General features: G+C 31.5%; 1 protein-coding gene across 1 annotated transcript in view; it reads right to left on the bottom strand.

Annotated features, from left to right (window-relative positions):
• Positions 1–1,044, bottom strand: part of LOC132178807 (gamma-glutamyl peptidase 5-like) — a 3,298-nt gene extending 2,254 nt beyond the window's left edge. The window contains exon 1 of the mRNA XM_059591365.1: positions 604–1,044. Coding sequence (XP_059447348.1) covers positions 604–912 — 309 coding nt within the window. The 5' untranslated portion in view covers positions 913–1,044. The remainder of the gene's footprint in view (positions 1–603) is intronic.
• Positions 1,045–15,631: the final 14,587 nt, after the last annotated feature.

The raw sequence follows: 15,631 nt of genomic DNA, 5'->3' as shown, positions 1-15,631 counted from the left end.
AATAATATTTCCAGCTTCAAAACAGTAATTTTTTTTTATATTCTTACTTCCTTCCTTGTCTCACCATCTTGGCTTTACATGCATTGGATGGTCAGAAGAAAGATACAAGAAAAACTGAAATTGAAAATATCTCATTTTCCTGATAAAAAAATAAATAGATGGCAATGGTTTTTGGCACACCGATGTCGAGGCACGCTGTTGTTAAAATATTATTAAAATAATATTTAAACAGTAAAAAAATTAAAATAAAATAATAATTTAACACCGACAGGTATACTGTTTATACACGTCGGTATACCAAAAATTACTACTCAATAGATGGCATAGAACCCCTCTCTGAGAAGGACAAAGATGGAATTTGAGAGTTTTTCTTAGATAACAGCGTGCCTGTAATGTGGCATCCACCGCTCACACATGGTGGAGAGGGAAAAATTCCCAAGCAGAGTGATAATAATAATAATAAATAAATAAATAAATAATTTAATCGCATTTTCCAAAAATGAAATCTAATTGAAGTATTAGTAGTAAATTTTACCAAATTTGAAAAATAAGCAAAAGAAGAAGAGAATTTAAAAAAATAAATAAATAAAAGAAAAAGAATACCTGGTGTCCAAAGCAAATGCCCAGAACTTTTTTCTTCATGGCGTCCAATTTCTTCAACAGATTCAACAGCTTGCAGATCCAAACGTCGTTCCCATGGGCATCATTGCAGCTTCCGGTGATGACAAACCCATCCAAGAGTGCGATCTCTTCGTCGTCCGGGAACTCGCCGGAGGCCACACGGTAGACGTCCCACGTCTCGCCTTCCTCAGCCAGCATTCTCACGAAAACCCCGAAGTACCCTCCGTACATCTTCTTCACGTAGTCAGAGTCCTCCGCGCAAAGAAGAACACAGAATCTCTTCCCACCCATTTCCTCTTATCTCTCTCTCTCTCCAATGGGGGGTTTTACACAGATTTTTCCTCTCTCTCTCTAAATTGGCCAAGTTTAGAGAGAGAAAGAGTAGGGTACGGGGGTGATGAAAGATGATGTTGTTTTGTTTTGTTCCTTGCTCTCAAACGCCAACATAGAAGCTGTTTATAAAGTGGTGGGTTTTAAGAAATGGTCATGCTTCATTGCCTAATTTACATTTTATGCCCTCTATTGTTCGTTCTGTCGTTCACCAAGGTTTTGCCCTTTTGGTGTGAAATCCCATTTATTTATTTATTTTTAATTCAAAGCACAAGCGGGTATTTTAACTCTAGCTATTCTATCTTAGCGTGATTATAGTCGCATTGTTTGATGAAAACCACACAAAAGAGGTTAAATGGTGAGAATTGTAGTTACTCCATCTAGTCCGACCCAACTCTAACCTAGTGTCAATAGAACTTAACACGACTAATACTAATAGAAATAATGTTTAATAAATTATTATACTATTATCATATAATTGGAGATAAGATGGCTTTGAAAGTTAGTCATTGATTTATTTATTTATTTTATTTTTACAAGTTCTTGTTGATTCAAAGACTGATTTTTAGTGCTATGCCATTTTTATTGTATAACAATAATATAAGAGAAATGCTAGAAAGCAAAACAAATGAACCAAAAAAAATTTTCAAATTGACGTGACAGACCGTGAGTGGCAGACAAGAGAAAGAGAATTGCATTTTTTTTTAATTTAAAATCTCTTACTATGTCAGTTTAAAAACTTTTTTGAGTTCATTTATTTGGCTCTCTTGCACTTATCGTAATATAATAACCTACCGAATAACAATATTTTTTAATTAGTTTTAGTCAAGCTGGCTATAGTAATTGATGAATCTAACCGGGTTCATGGCAAGATTAAAAAGAGATGTACTGACGTCAAATACCATACAAGTTTCCCACTTTTTAAAGGAGCTGCCCAAAGTGGGAAACTAATTAAATGCCAATCATCTTTATATATTTAGTATTTTGCATTTACTTTTTTTTTTTTTTTTTGGATTTAATTATGAGAAAACAAGATCAGCATTTTCCTTTCTTGGCCTTTGATACTTCTAAACAAATATTTCAATCTTAAAAGGAATTATTTTAATGGGAAAGCATTTTAATGTTTGTGAATCCTATCTCTTTTCAAAATAGAAACTTTGGAAAACGATACAAAACATTAAATATTTATAAAAAGGAAATACTAGGTGGTTTTTTAGTATTCTCCTAACTGTGATATGGCTTTTAAAATCACTGTTAAATTTGATATTATCATTATTGACTTTTAATCTATTGGTAATTTTAAAAGCCACATCACAATTGGGAGAACACCTAACATTTTCCGTTATAAAATGGACTAGGATCCACATAAATTATAGTTGTTAGCAATTTGAACAAGTACCTGCCTGTCTGAATATGTGGCCTCAGAACTCAAAATTTTTTTGAGCATGTGTCTCTCATATTGTCTAGTAATTTGAGCAAGTAAATTCCGTGAATTCTTATCCTCAAAAAATGCTCAAAACTATTTTAACATTTATGTTATATTTGAATATTCTCTTAAAAACATTAATTAACAAACGGAGCAACATGTGTATCTCTTTTGATTTAGAGCTTGTTTAGTCTCGTGATTTCTCAGGCTAACTACCCATTTTAAAACCAAATTACAAAAAGTATTCGGTTTAGGAGTGCATTTGAAAAAAACTTGAAGGATTTGCGCAACGGTCCATGGGTGGGTTTTTAGAAACGTACGATTTTAAAGGCAGAACTACAATTTTACCAAAATTTTTTATTTTTTTTAATTATATTTTTATTAACTACATTTTGAAATTAATATTTTTATATTTTTATATCTAACCGTTAAACTCCAACCCATCCTAAAGCCCAAAGACTTTCGTTGAACCCTTAAAACCTTTAAATTTCGGTTTTGCGCAGAAAAAAACCCTATATTTACAAAACTACGCAGACTGCTTCACTTCTAGTTCTATGAGACTATGACTACAAAGTTTCTTCAACGTTTTCATCCTCTAAATAGGCTACAAGTTCAGTGCCATTGTAGCTTAGTCAAACGAGCCTAAAGCTCGATCAATCCCACGAGTTAAGTGGCACGTGGATCATTTAACCGAGGTCTAAACTCGGTCGGCGGAGATATCATTACTCGCAATAATGCAGGTTGATTTGGGTCAGACGGGTTAAATCACGGTTTACTTCGTTGTCTAACACAAACTCTGTCGACTAGGGTCTCCAAAAATCATATGGGCCGTCGATCTTCCCACCAAAATTTATAAGTCATCCATTGCACAAACCCTAGCTCGGTCGATTGAGGTCCAAGCTTGGTCAACCAAACAGTGCACATCAAATTTTTGAACTTTTTTTTTCAACTTCATTTTCGCATTGCTTCGCTTTAACGCTTTCGAACATTTCATACTTAACCTATTTTTGTCCGTGACACATTTCTATTAGATTGTGTTTAAATTTCAAAAATTAGTATTTCATCCCCATCGTTTCATTTATGATGGTCCTTTTTTCCATGGTCTTTGTACCAACAAATTAATGGACTAGGCTTCAACCCATTATCTATTTTTCTTGGATTATCTATGAAAGGCGCCCCGTATTGTCTGTAAATTTCTATAATTATTGTATTTTTTTTTAATGTGACAGTAAAAATTACTATTAATTAACCTCCATTAAAAATCCATTTAAGAAGTGCTTTAACTTATGAGGTGGTGTAGAGGTAGGGTGTGGAGGGAGTGTACACATCTGTAGTCCACGATCACCTCAAATTCGAAGTTACACATCACATGGGCAAGCTGGCACAAAAAATATTAATTCTTGGAAAGCAAGTATACCACATCTCTACACTCTTCTGTTTGGTTTTCTCTCCTTTTTGTTTTCCTGGAAATGAGTAATTAACAGCGTGTTGCTTTGTTAAGAAGAAACAACTACTTTAAAGGTCCAATTTGCCGTGCAAGGGAGGGATTAGAATCCCCAATACACTAGGTTGGTTGAATTTCATTAAACTTGGACAACTTTTCAGGTAAGACAAATAAATCTTGTACCTTAAAGTTGTCATGCAGTCTTATTTAAAATTCATACAACCTAATTCGGACAGCTTTTGAGAGTAGGTTGAGTCTCATACTTTAAGTTAACTGAAATAAATAGGTCATGCAGCCTAACTTAAAATGGATTGAAATTTCATCTAAATTAGTTTGGATGAAATATCCTTCAACCCATTTAAATTAGTGTAAAGTATCTATAAATATTTAAAAGGTACATTAAATTTAGTTTAAGTTAGTAAACTGCTATTAATGACGTTAAGAATTTAATGTGTCTTTTAAATGTTTATTGATACTTGACATTATTTTAAATGAGTTGGAGAATATTTCCTTCGGACAGGTTTGGAGGAAATTTTTGTCTATTTAAAATTTAAATAACCTAATTTCAGGAGATCCTTATAGTTTAGACTTCTGTAGCACACAATTTACTCTCACAAGCAAATAAGAGAAAACTAGTGCTTGGTTGAGAGAATTCTTTTGTTAGAAAGACTGCGAAAACAGAGTTTTATTCAAAACCAGTTGAATACCTCCTTCTACACTTCAAAACTAACTAGCTAAACAAATCTACAAATGCTAAGCTAATTGATTACAAAATGTAACTGAATGCTTGCGTGAATTCTCAAAGAATACAATTGAGCTTTTATATCCCTTGGCAGCGTTACAGTGGAACTTCCTAATAGAGGAATAAAACTCAAGTTAGTTGTAACTACAATCAGTTAAGCCAGTTGCAGCCAGCTGGATTCAACGTGTCAAGTACTCAACTCCTCTTCCAATTAATCCCTTACAATTCTGCCACGCACTCCTCCTTCAGCTCAACAGCTTAAGTCTTCCTTGTTCTTCTTCCTGCGCACCTTTCCCATTCCTTCTATCAAAATACTTGTAACAACTTCAGAGCCCCGCAATGTGTTCCCATGCGTATGGTATGACACATCAATTTCTCTTTGTGTATCCCAAATTTCATGCAAATAAGGTTTCTTGCCATTCATTTAAAATTGATACTATCTATATAAAATTTAAAAAGGAAAAAGAAAATTGATACAATCCATTTCATAGTCATGATTTAAAATTGATATATCTAAACCGTATATATAATATTGCACTATTTTTTAAAATACATGAACTTTAAATCATAACAATAAAATGGATAATATCCATTTTTCATTTGAAATTGAGAGCATTTATTTTCAATTAGGGAAACAAGATCTTTTTCAGTTCATTGAATGTTCAGTTAGTTATGGTGTATGGGTATTTTTATTTTTTTACTTTTTAATGGGATAAAAATACTTTTCATCTATAATTAACTGTATATTCTCCGGTTCAATTAGGGCACAAGAGTAAGAAACTTGCCACCTCTTTAATTACAACAGTCCGCTTGAATTACTCAAGTTAATTTATCGGGCCCACCGCTATTCCTTGTTGTCTAGGATTTTTTTTTTTTTCACGTTTCATCTCTCCAAGTTGGTCTTGGAATTCACTTTTTCAACCTAAGTGAATTTCTAGTCCAAGTCTGATTTGGACTATGTTTTAGCCGATGTGCAGTACTTCAACTTAGATTTGTAAAAGTAAACCGACTTTGTTGATTACAAAAGGAGTGTTGCCCAACGTGAAGAGTGCGAGGGGTTGAAAAATTTAGAAGCCGCATCTCTTTAGGGTTTTTTTATTTTGTTGTGTCTTATGATATTTAGAGAATAAGAGAGTTTTTTTTGTCAATTTTTTTCTCTCTTTTGTGTGAGAGTGAGATTTGAGTGTATTGGGGCTTTGGGTTTTGAGTGATTTTTTCTCTATTCATTTGTACTCCATCTTTTGTTAGTGAATTTCCTTCGGATCGTTTCCGCTAGTGGATGTACGCTTGTTAAGGCGAGCCACTTAAATCTTGGTATCATGTGTGATTGATCTATTTTCTATTCTGTTCTTTGTTGCTTCCTTAGGATCCTATATTTTAATTTCGTGCACAACAGATCCCTAAGCCAAACCTTATCGCCAAAGATCACCAACAAGCCGAATAGATCAAAGGAAAGAGATTCTTTAAACAGAAAATAAATATGATGAACCTGATCAAATATTCTCTAAAAATTTATTAAGCAACCTCATCGCCAAATTTTTTATTTTTTTAAAATGAATTTATTATTGTCACAATATGAATTTTTTTTTTTTTTTTTTTGACATGTCCACACAAAAGGGGGGAGGGATTTTTGAACTAGTGACTTCTATTTCATTAGGTGTAGTCCCAGCCAATTGAACTACTTCTTGGAAACATATAAATCATTCATTTAAGCAACTTTGATGATCAATTTAAGGGTGGTTGAACCACCTATTAGCTTTATCTTTCTTTCTTTTTTCTTTTTTCTTTTTTTTTTTTTTTTAAAAAAAATTATCTAAAAAATATACCTAAAAAGCAACTTTATGTCACTTTGTTTTCGGCGGGGACTGCACTAGGAGGCAGGAGGTACACGCATTTTGACCCCCAAAAATATAAATGTGGTTGGATGAAAAAGTACATAAAACAACAAATTGAATGATAATTTCAAGAAATAATAGATTTAATAAGAAAGAAATAGAGTTTCTTATACTTTTTTTAATCCTAAAAATACTTACAAATTATTCAAAATTGACAATACATACAATCTTATAAAGAAATTTTATCGTTAAAATTTTATTGAAAAATAAAAAGTTTTGATTAAAATTTTTTATTGCAAGAGCATAATGTGCGTGCTTATGTAGATTTATAAAATTTGCGCACAATTTTTAATGAGGAATGCTAGGGTTTCTTTTGGTGTTCTCCTGATCCTACATGGATATTGTTTTTTTTTTAAAAAAAAAAAAAAAAACTTACTATACTGATCCTCATATGTTTTTTAGAAAACAATATTCGCTTAAGATCAAGATAACACTAAAAAAACCGTAACATTTCTTAATTTTAGTATATGTCGAACATAGGTAAAAACGTAGCCTCAATCGATTTTTGATAGGACCTAAGAACTCGACACGAACCTATCACAAAAAAATTGTGAATTTGGGTTAATGAGTCTAACCCGTTTAATTAAATAGATCGAGTTAAATTTGACTTATATAAATCTCATATCTATATGTTTCGACATGATCTGAACTCAATACGGAAATACGTAATCGCCACCCCTTCCTACTAGTTGATTGAGTATGATGAATGTTTTGGCACTCGTTTGGAGCCTTTTGCCTAGAATATAAGGAGTCATAGAATCAAAACGCACATGAATGGAATCAATGATAATATATAAATATCAAAAAGTTAAGAGGATATTTTTCTTCTTAATTGGTTGAAGTTATTGAATACAATCACAATTCACTAGTCAATTCAATCAATTTTAAAAGATAAATGAATTAAAAGCAATATCATCGCATTATAATCCCATTCAAGTCCTAAATGAAGCTCTTCTATCTTTTCATAGGCCTATGATATTCCAACCACTTCAAAAGCTTATAAGGTGTTCCAAGTTTGATTGGTGGGGGCTCTTTGTGATTAGCCCATTTGCCTATTGTGCTTCCTTCTCTAACTAAAGTTTTGATAACTCGGAAAACCACTTTAGTCTCTGCTTCAATAATATCCTCAATCAACTTATGGAAGAGAGAGAGAGGAGGCCAATCAATCAATCTATCTTATAATGATTTTGAGAAAATTTTAGATAATTTTTACGCAAAAGTATTCTATAATTATAACGCCAAGGAATAAACAAATGCTATGGAAAATAAAAAATTAATATTTAATAAATAAAGTAGTAATTTAAATAAATATTTTGGTGAAAATAGATCAAGCACGGTGAAGCTCGTAGGTGTTTAATCGAAAACAAGAAAAACATTTGAAGTTAGGAACCTTAGAAATTCGATTCATGTGTGTCGTGTTTGAATGCAAAGGAATCTCGTTAGAATTTGAATGTCAGTCGCAACATGCTCGAACGAATAAACCACAAAATGCTTCATTCAAACCCCGTTCTCAATGCGTTCGAACGAAACTTTAGCTAATTAATAGCTCAATATATTAGTTAATACTAAGTTTTTTCTTTTAAGTAGTTAATACTGAGTTAGTATATGTTTATAAACACATAAACTTATGTGTGTATACAAGTTAGGCTCGCGAGCGTTAATCAAGTTTTGTCGAGCGAGTTAAGTATGTGTGATTTAAAAATATACTTGACTTTGGATTCATTTGGGTTTGTAATTTTAAAAAGTGCGATTTAAATATATTGATTTTAAAATTTGCGATTTGAAAACACGGTTTTTAAAAATGCTCTTAAACGTTTCACAAAATTGCAGTTTGGTCTTTAAAATCGCAGTTTAACTTTTAAAATTGTGCATTTTTTTTTTAAAAAAAAAGCACCGCTCACATACAATTTGAAACCAAATTTTTTATATTTTCAAGTCACAATTTTTTTAAAAATAAAATTTTAAATAATCAATTTTTTGTAATTTAATTTAAAATTATTATTATTATTTTAAAATTACAATGCTAAACGCACGTTATAATAACATGAGTGCACGGTGCACCCGCAGGAAAAGTTCTTCCGGAAGTTCGTACAAAAGTTTTCATTGAAGTTTGTCATTTTCATTGCTTTTTTCAAAAAGTTAATTAGTCTTTAAACAATCTGAACACCTTATCTTATCTCTTACCTTTTCTTTTCTTTTACTTTTTTTTTTTTTTATCTATTTTAGTTAATGACTATTAAAATGCACCATACACTTGATTATATATATATATTTTTTTATTTTTTCTTTATTTCTTTTCTAAGGATCCTATGTTTTTCAACCATCATTTTTTTTTTAAATGATCATTTTTTTCAATTGTCGTGTTTTTTGAATGGCCATTTTTTTGACCGTCTCCTTTTTTTTTTTAAAAAAAAAGGGTTATTTTTTTAGAGGAGGACTAGAGAACCAAACAAATGAACTCAAAATTTTTTTTAAATTGACGTGACAGACAAAAGAGAAAATTATTTATTTTTTTTTAATTTAAAAACCTTTATAACGTCAGTTTGAAATTTTTTTTTTTTAGTTTATTTGTTTGGTTTTCTAATACTTTTCTTCTTTTCAAATATGTTTTTTTAAAAGAAAGAAAAAAGGAAAGTGGGAAGAAAAATCAATATATAAAGATTAATTGCCAATGTGCCATGACTTGAGTTTTATCTCCTATAAAATTGGTGTATATGTCATTTGCACTGCGATTCTGCGAATCACTTGGGTGACGGGCTTGGTGGGACCGTGGGAGTGAGGATATTTATGTAATTGTGAATGGACAAAGGTTCAAAGCTAGTTTTATTATATATATTAAAGATATAATAATAAATATATTATCGCCTTTTCAGACGAAAGGCTGCATCCTCGAGTCGCGCCGCTGAATGTGTGTCAGAACAAGTACGTGGACGGAACTCATCGGAACTTTTATCACGTGCTTTTCTATCACCTGCTTGCAGTCACGTGCACGCCTTGGCAAATGGTTGCGATACACGTATACTTCCAGAATCTCATGCTTTTCTAATATTTGGATGATTCGATCCACCTTATCTCAACTTATCGCTCTATATATATATATATGTTTGAGTTTTGTTTTATACCTTTTTGTTTTGTGTGCTCAAATTATGTTTAATAAATAATTCAAAAATTAAATTCTTTTTAATTTTTATTTAAATTTTCTTTTTCTAATATTTCTTGGTAGCTTCCAAGGCACTCATGTTACGGTAATTTTGGCGGAAGCTTTGTGCACCGACACTACCGCGCAGTGAAAAATGATTCTTGGTTTAGACTTTAGAGGATTATGGGTCCTATGACCGATCAAATTATCGACTAATCAACTTTTGACCATTTTATTGATAAATTTGTCACTTTTTCACGTACCGACATTGCCGGCTTCTGACTAACACCAACTTTATCGATCGACGCTCAGTCCTAATGGGTCCACTTAGCAAATCATTTTGTCTTAAATATTGTAGTTGAAAATTTTGAATTTTTTTATTGAAAACCGAAAAAGTTTTATTTTGTAGTGATTTTTTTATTTAAATAGTTATTAAAAGTGAATGATGTGATATAAAAAATGAATGATATGATATAAAAAGTGAAAAGAGTGAGAATATTTTGATATTAATTTTTTTGGATAAATGAATTGTAAAAAAAAAAGGCAAAATAGTTTGTCATAGGCTGTAATTTTTTTAACTCTTTAAATTTAATTGTATTCTCTTTTTTGTTATAAATAATTTGAAATTAAATCAAAATTAAGCTAAATTTGCTTGAAAAAGGTTCTCGTGCGTGATGAATAAGGATTCACGACAATTATTTGTTTGAATTGCAAGTACTTTGAAATTGTTATCAATTTAGACAAGTAATGTAAGAGAGATTATATGAGACCTACTCACTTGAGTTGAGTAGATGACCTCGTAACTTTTTTAAAATTTATTTGGACAGAATGGTTTCATTGGAGCGCTTTCACATTACTTATACAAATTATTAGCAACTTAAGCAGACAATTAATGACGCGGATCTCAATCTGTGCGTGTTGCAAATGTGAAAACACGAAGAAAGGTGGTTGTTTGTGTCTTGAGCACAAATCATGTAAAGAGAAAACAAATTTTGGGGAAGAAAGCAAGGAGAGAATGAGAGGGCAATATTGATAATCATGCATCTCATTTTCATAGCAATCAATCAAGTGGTATGTTGTGGCCGGCCAGTAGCTAGAAAATAGATCTTAATTTGGATTGGTGGAGATGGGTGTGAGGTGAGTTGGTGAGGGGTCTTCCATGGGTGGTGCAATACACGTGCATGCCATTATATATGGGTCTTTCTGCAGGCAGGCCCTGCATCTTTTTGTTTCCTTGTTCAAATCCAATTTTGTGGCATCTTAAGATAAGCATTTCACATTATTATTCTGCTTTCTGCTTCCCACTACAAAAGTGGTAAGACTTACAAGCAGGACACATTTCTGTGGAATGGAGGACCCAAAGTTTGAATTTAAGTGCATATAGACAAACAGAGAGATCAGAGTATATCTAGCTAGCCCAACAACCTTATTTTAGTTTTTTTTTTTTTTTTTTTTTTTTAACAATTTGAAATGTACTCCAACAAATATCAAAAATTTGTAATTTGGCCCATCTATTAATAATTTCTGTTCTCTTACGAAAATGATGGAAAATATATATATATAAAATAAATTTGGGGGTGGCTACCCCACGGCCTATATTTGGCCACCCTCAAAACCCTTTGGTTTCAGCAACCCCTGGCCACCCCAAATGACGAAAGGGGGTTGGATATATATATATATATAGTTTATTGAATTGAGGGCATTTTTAAAATTTCTTAAAATACATGGGGCAACTTTAAAAATTTTGGACAAAAAATGCACATGTCTCGCATGTGAGCAATTTTTTGTCAAATTGGACGGAAATAGATAACAGAGTGGCTACATTACAAAATTTTGATACTTTGTTGTGGTACATTGAAAATTTTTAAACATTAAAAGTCAAATTGCATATTGGATGAAACTTTGGGGTGTCAAGTGTAATTTTCTCAAAATACTTTTAAAAAATATTTTTTATTTTATTTTGTGAGAAGAGTTTTATAGTTTGTTTTAAAAAAGTGTGTTAGTTGTAGAGGTCTCATCTAAAAATCTATTTAGTTAACTTGGAAAAAAAGTTTTCAATGTTTTAGAATTGAAAAAAGTTTTACAAAAGTTTGAGAAGTGTTAGACAGCTAAACAAATTAACCCAGAAAAATCTTGAAATTAACGTGGTAGACCGTGAGTAACAAACAAAGGAGAGATAATTGCATTTTTTTTAGGCAGTTTTTTTTAAACTTCAAAGAAAAATTGGGTTTAAGTTGTGGCTTTATTATTTTCCTTTTTAATTTAAAAACCATTGCTACGTCAGTTTGAAAATTTTTCTGGGTTCATTTATTTGACTCTCTATCACTTCTATAAAAGTTTACCAAACCGGAACAATTTTTTAAAATTCATTCTATATCCTTTTAAATTTTATGGAGTTTTTATCTAGACCATACCCATTAGAGTATCCTATTAGAGCATCTCCAGCAGTATTAGGTAAAGTAGCTAATGAAAAAGTACAATTATCTATTTTAACTACTTATTTTTTCATATACACTCCAACAGATTATTTATTATATTCTCTATTTGATTAAAATATTATTTTTTTGAATTTTTTTTATTCTTTTCTTAAACTCTCCCTCTCTCATGATTCTCCACCACAATTTTTATGGAAGAGATTGAGATGAGGTTTCAGCCGAACAGAGAATTTAGATTTTTTTATTTTATTTTATTATTATTTTATTATTTTTTATAATTGTTTTCTTAAACACACACACACTCTCTCTCTCTCTCTCTCTCTCCTCTCTTCTTAGGGAAGAGAGAGGGGGTTCAACCGAGTAGAGAAGACAATTTTGCAGAAAATAGAGATGGGGGTTTCAACAAAAAATTCTCCACCAAAACGATGTCAGCGTTGTGAATCTAGAAAGTGAAACCCTAGAAATTGATGTTGAAAGATGGGTTTCAACTTTGCACCACATTTGGTTTGATTCAGTGTTACGATTTGATGGTGGTGGTCTTTTGGCTTAAAGGATGCTGAGAATGATGAAGAGAAAGATCCCCATTTATCCCGTGAAAGTTGAGAGAGATAGAGAAGAGAGAGAAAAATATTTAAAAACTACATTGTGCTATAGTGAATAGCTACTTTTTGCTATTCACTATAGCAAAATATGTAGTTTAATTACTCTGGAGCTAATCTGCTGGATGCAAAAAATATGCTCATAATAGCTAAATGTAGTTATTATGAGCATTTTAACTACTTTGCTGGAGATGCTTTTAATATTTGATATTTGGCTATAAAAAACGAAGAAATCACGTTTTATTGGAAACCATAAATTCAATTAAAAGTTAGGATATGAACCCTAAGATATACAATTATTAAAATGATTTAAACATATAAAAAAAATTACCAAATGACAAAAGAACCGACTCATGTTCTACTTGGATTTGAATTTGACTATGAAAATTATTAGAAATGATAAAAATTTAAGATTTGTTGTAATTTTCTATAGTTCAGATTTGATTATTACCAAATTTGATGATTTGATTGTAATTAGATTTTGTTGACATAGGTCTTTGACCGAACCTCATAAAATCGTTGACCAAACCGAACCTTATAAATTCTTTGTGTCCCTTTCATTTTAATTCCGCTATTATTTTATTTTTCTATTTGGTTATTAATTTACAAAAGAACCGACTCATGTTCTACTTGGATTTGAATTTGACTAAGAAAATTATTAGAAATGATAAAAATTTAAGATTTGTTGTAATTTTCTATAAATCAGATTTGATTATTATCAAATTTGATGATATGATTGTAATTAGATTTTGTGGACATAGGTCTTTGACCGAACCTCATAAAATTGTTGACCAAACCGAACCTTATAAATTCTGTGTCCTTTTCTTTTTAATTCTGCTATTTTTTTATTTGGTTATTAATTTCTTCAGTTTGTTCTTTCTGAGAATCTTGTAACCTGTTTGGTATATAGGTATATAGGCATATAGCAGAATTTTTGTCACTTTTGTATAGCAGTTAGGCCTGCTTAATTAGAAAAAAGAAAAAAGAATACAGCAGTCAGACTTTTATGAAGTATGAGAAGCCACCCAAAGGGTACCTTCTATAGCTTTTCATATTTCAAAAAGCTGCAACACAATCAAACTGGTTCTATTTTCAGTTCAAATGGGTATATAGAAGACTTATTTTTGTTTATAGACTGAGGGACCAATTTATAATTTCCATAAATCAATATTATCAAGTAAGAATATTCTTAGACATCTCCTAATTCATTCGACCCAAAATCTAAAATAACAGCAAATTACATAAAAATATTAAAAATTAGCAAACCATAAGAAATGATCCTGACAGTTGGTCCTAAATCAGCATGACTTGAACAGTAATATTGTATATTTTTTTTCTTCTTTCGAGAAATGTGTAATGCTAATTAAATATACAATTCAGTTGGGTAGTTGTGCGTGTTCAATCTACCTAGAAAACTGAGCTTAAATAAGAGAAAATAATTAATAAACAAAAAGGGCAGGGGGGCCTCCGGGCAGTGAAAGATTGTTTGGAACAATGTTTTTGTGTTCAATATCAAAACAGTAATTACCATAAAGAGTGGTTTCAAGCCAATTTTTATGTGGTTATTGTCAAGGAATAATCACATGTTTATAAGGAATGTGTAACTTTTTTTTATAGGATCGATTTTATAAGATGAGTTAGGCTCACAAATTTGTTCATAGTATCAGAGCCTACCATAAGATGAATGAGACCGATATTACTTATCACGTGACAATGATCAGAAAAAATACTAGCATGAACATGAAGAAGGATGTTGAAGAATAATCTCACATTGCTTGTGAACAAGATCTTGGGCATGTTTATCAGGAATGGGCAACCCTCTCTTATATAACTGGTTTTACGAGATAAATTAGGCCCACGAATTTCTTCATTGTATCATAGCCTATCACAAGATGAATGAGGCCAACACTATTTACCCCGTGACAATGACTAGAAAAAATACTGACTTGCACGTGAGGGAGGGAGTTGAGAAATAATCACACATTGCTTGTGGACAAGATCTTGGGCATGTTTATAAGGAATGGACAACCATCTTTTATTGAATCGGTTTTATGAGATGAGTTATGCCACAAATTTTTTCATGGTATCAGAGCCTACCACAAGACGAATGGGGTCAATACTACTTACCCCGTGACAAAGACCAATAAAAATACTGGTCTACACGTGAGGGAAAGTGTTGGGGAATAATCCCACATTGCTTGTAGATAAGATATTGGGCATGTTTATAAAAAATAGGGAACGAAGAAATTCGTGAGCCTAACTCATCTCATAAAACTAGTTCAATATGAGAGGGTTGCTCATTCCTTATAAACATGCCTAAGATCTTCTCCACAAGTAATGTGAAATTATTCCTCAACAATTATGTAAATATTAGGGTATAGACTCGACTCTTGCAACGTGAATCTTTATGTTTAATTAGTGTAAACTACATTGAGTTTCATTGATGTTTTAATGGAGATAGAACATGCTATGGCTCAACCGGGTTAGAGGGAGTGCTTGCAGTTCCCACCATTTATGCCCCTTATGTTATTGGTTGCTAACGGATAGCGGAATAGGTATTACTATGGTTAGAATAGTCGCTCCCTTCTTTTTTTAATTATTATTTTTTTAGGAAAAAAATCATAGTAATTGTATTGAAAAATATATAGATATGTAGAGTTTTACATTATCATGGATCCTAATGGAAGATTGAAAACTTTAAAAACCATATCAGCATATCAAGACATGCGGCTAATCAGATAGCTTTAGATTTGAATATGATTTCAATGTCAGGAGATGTGCATGATATGTTTACTTTCTCTTTGTTGGTCAACAACTCCGGCCGCGAGAAATCAATCATGATGAGCCCCAAAAGGTGTGTTTGATATCTTTCTTTAGGATGTGTTTTTTTATGTTTGGTTGAAAAAGTGTTGAGGGTTTTTTTTTTTTTTTTTTAAATAATGTTTCGACTTTTTTAGTAAAAAGGAAAAAGAAAAGAAAGAATAAACTGAGAGAGTTAAT

The sequence above is a fragment of the Corylus avellana genome, chromosome ca4, assembly GCF_901000735.1.
Source record: "Corylus avellana chromosome ca4, CavTom2PMs-1.0".
NCBI lineage: Eukaryota > Viridiplantae > Streptophyta > Magnoliopsida > Fagales > Betulaceae > Corylus > Corylus avellana.
The sequence above is the reverse complement of the archived record's forward strand: the minus strand, read 5'-3'. Positions and strand labels throughout refer to the sequence as shown.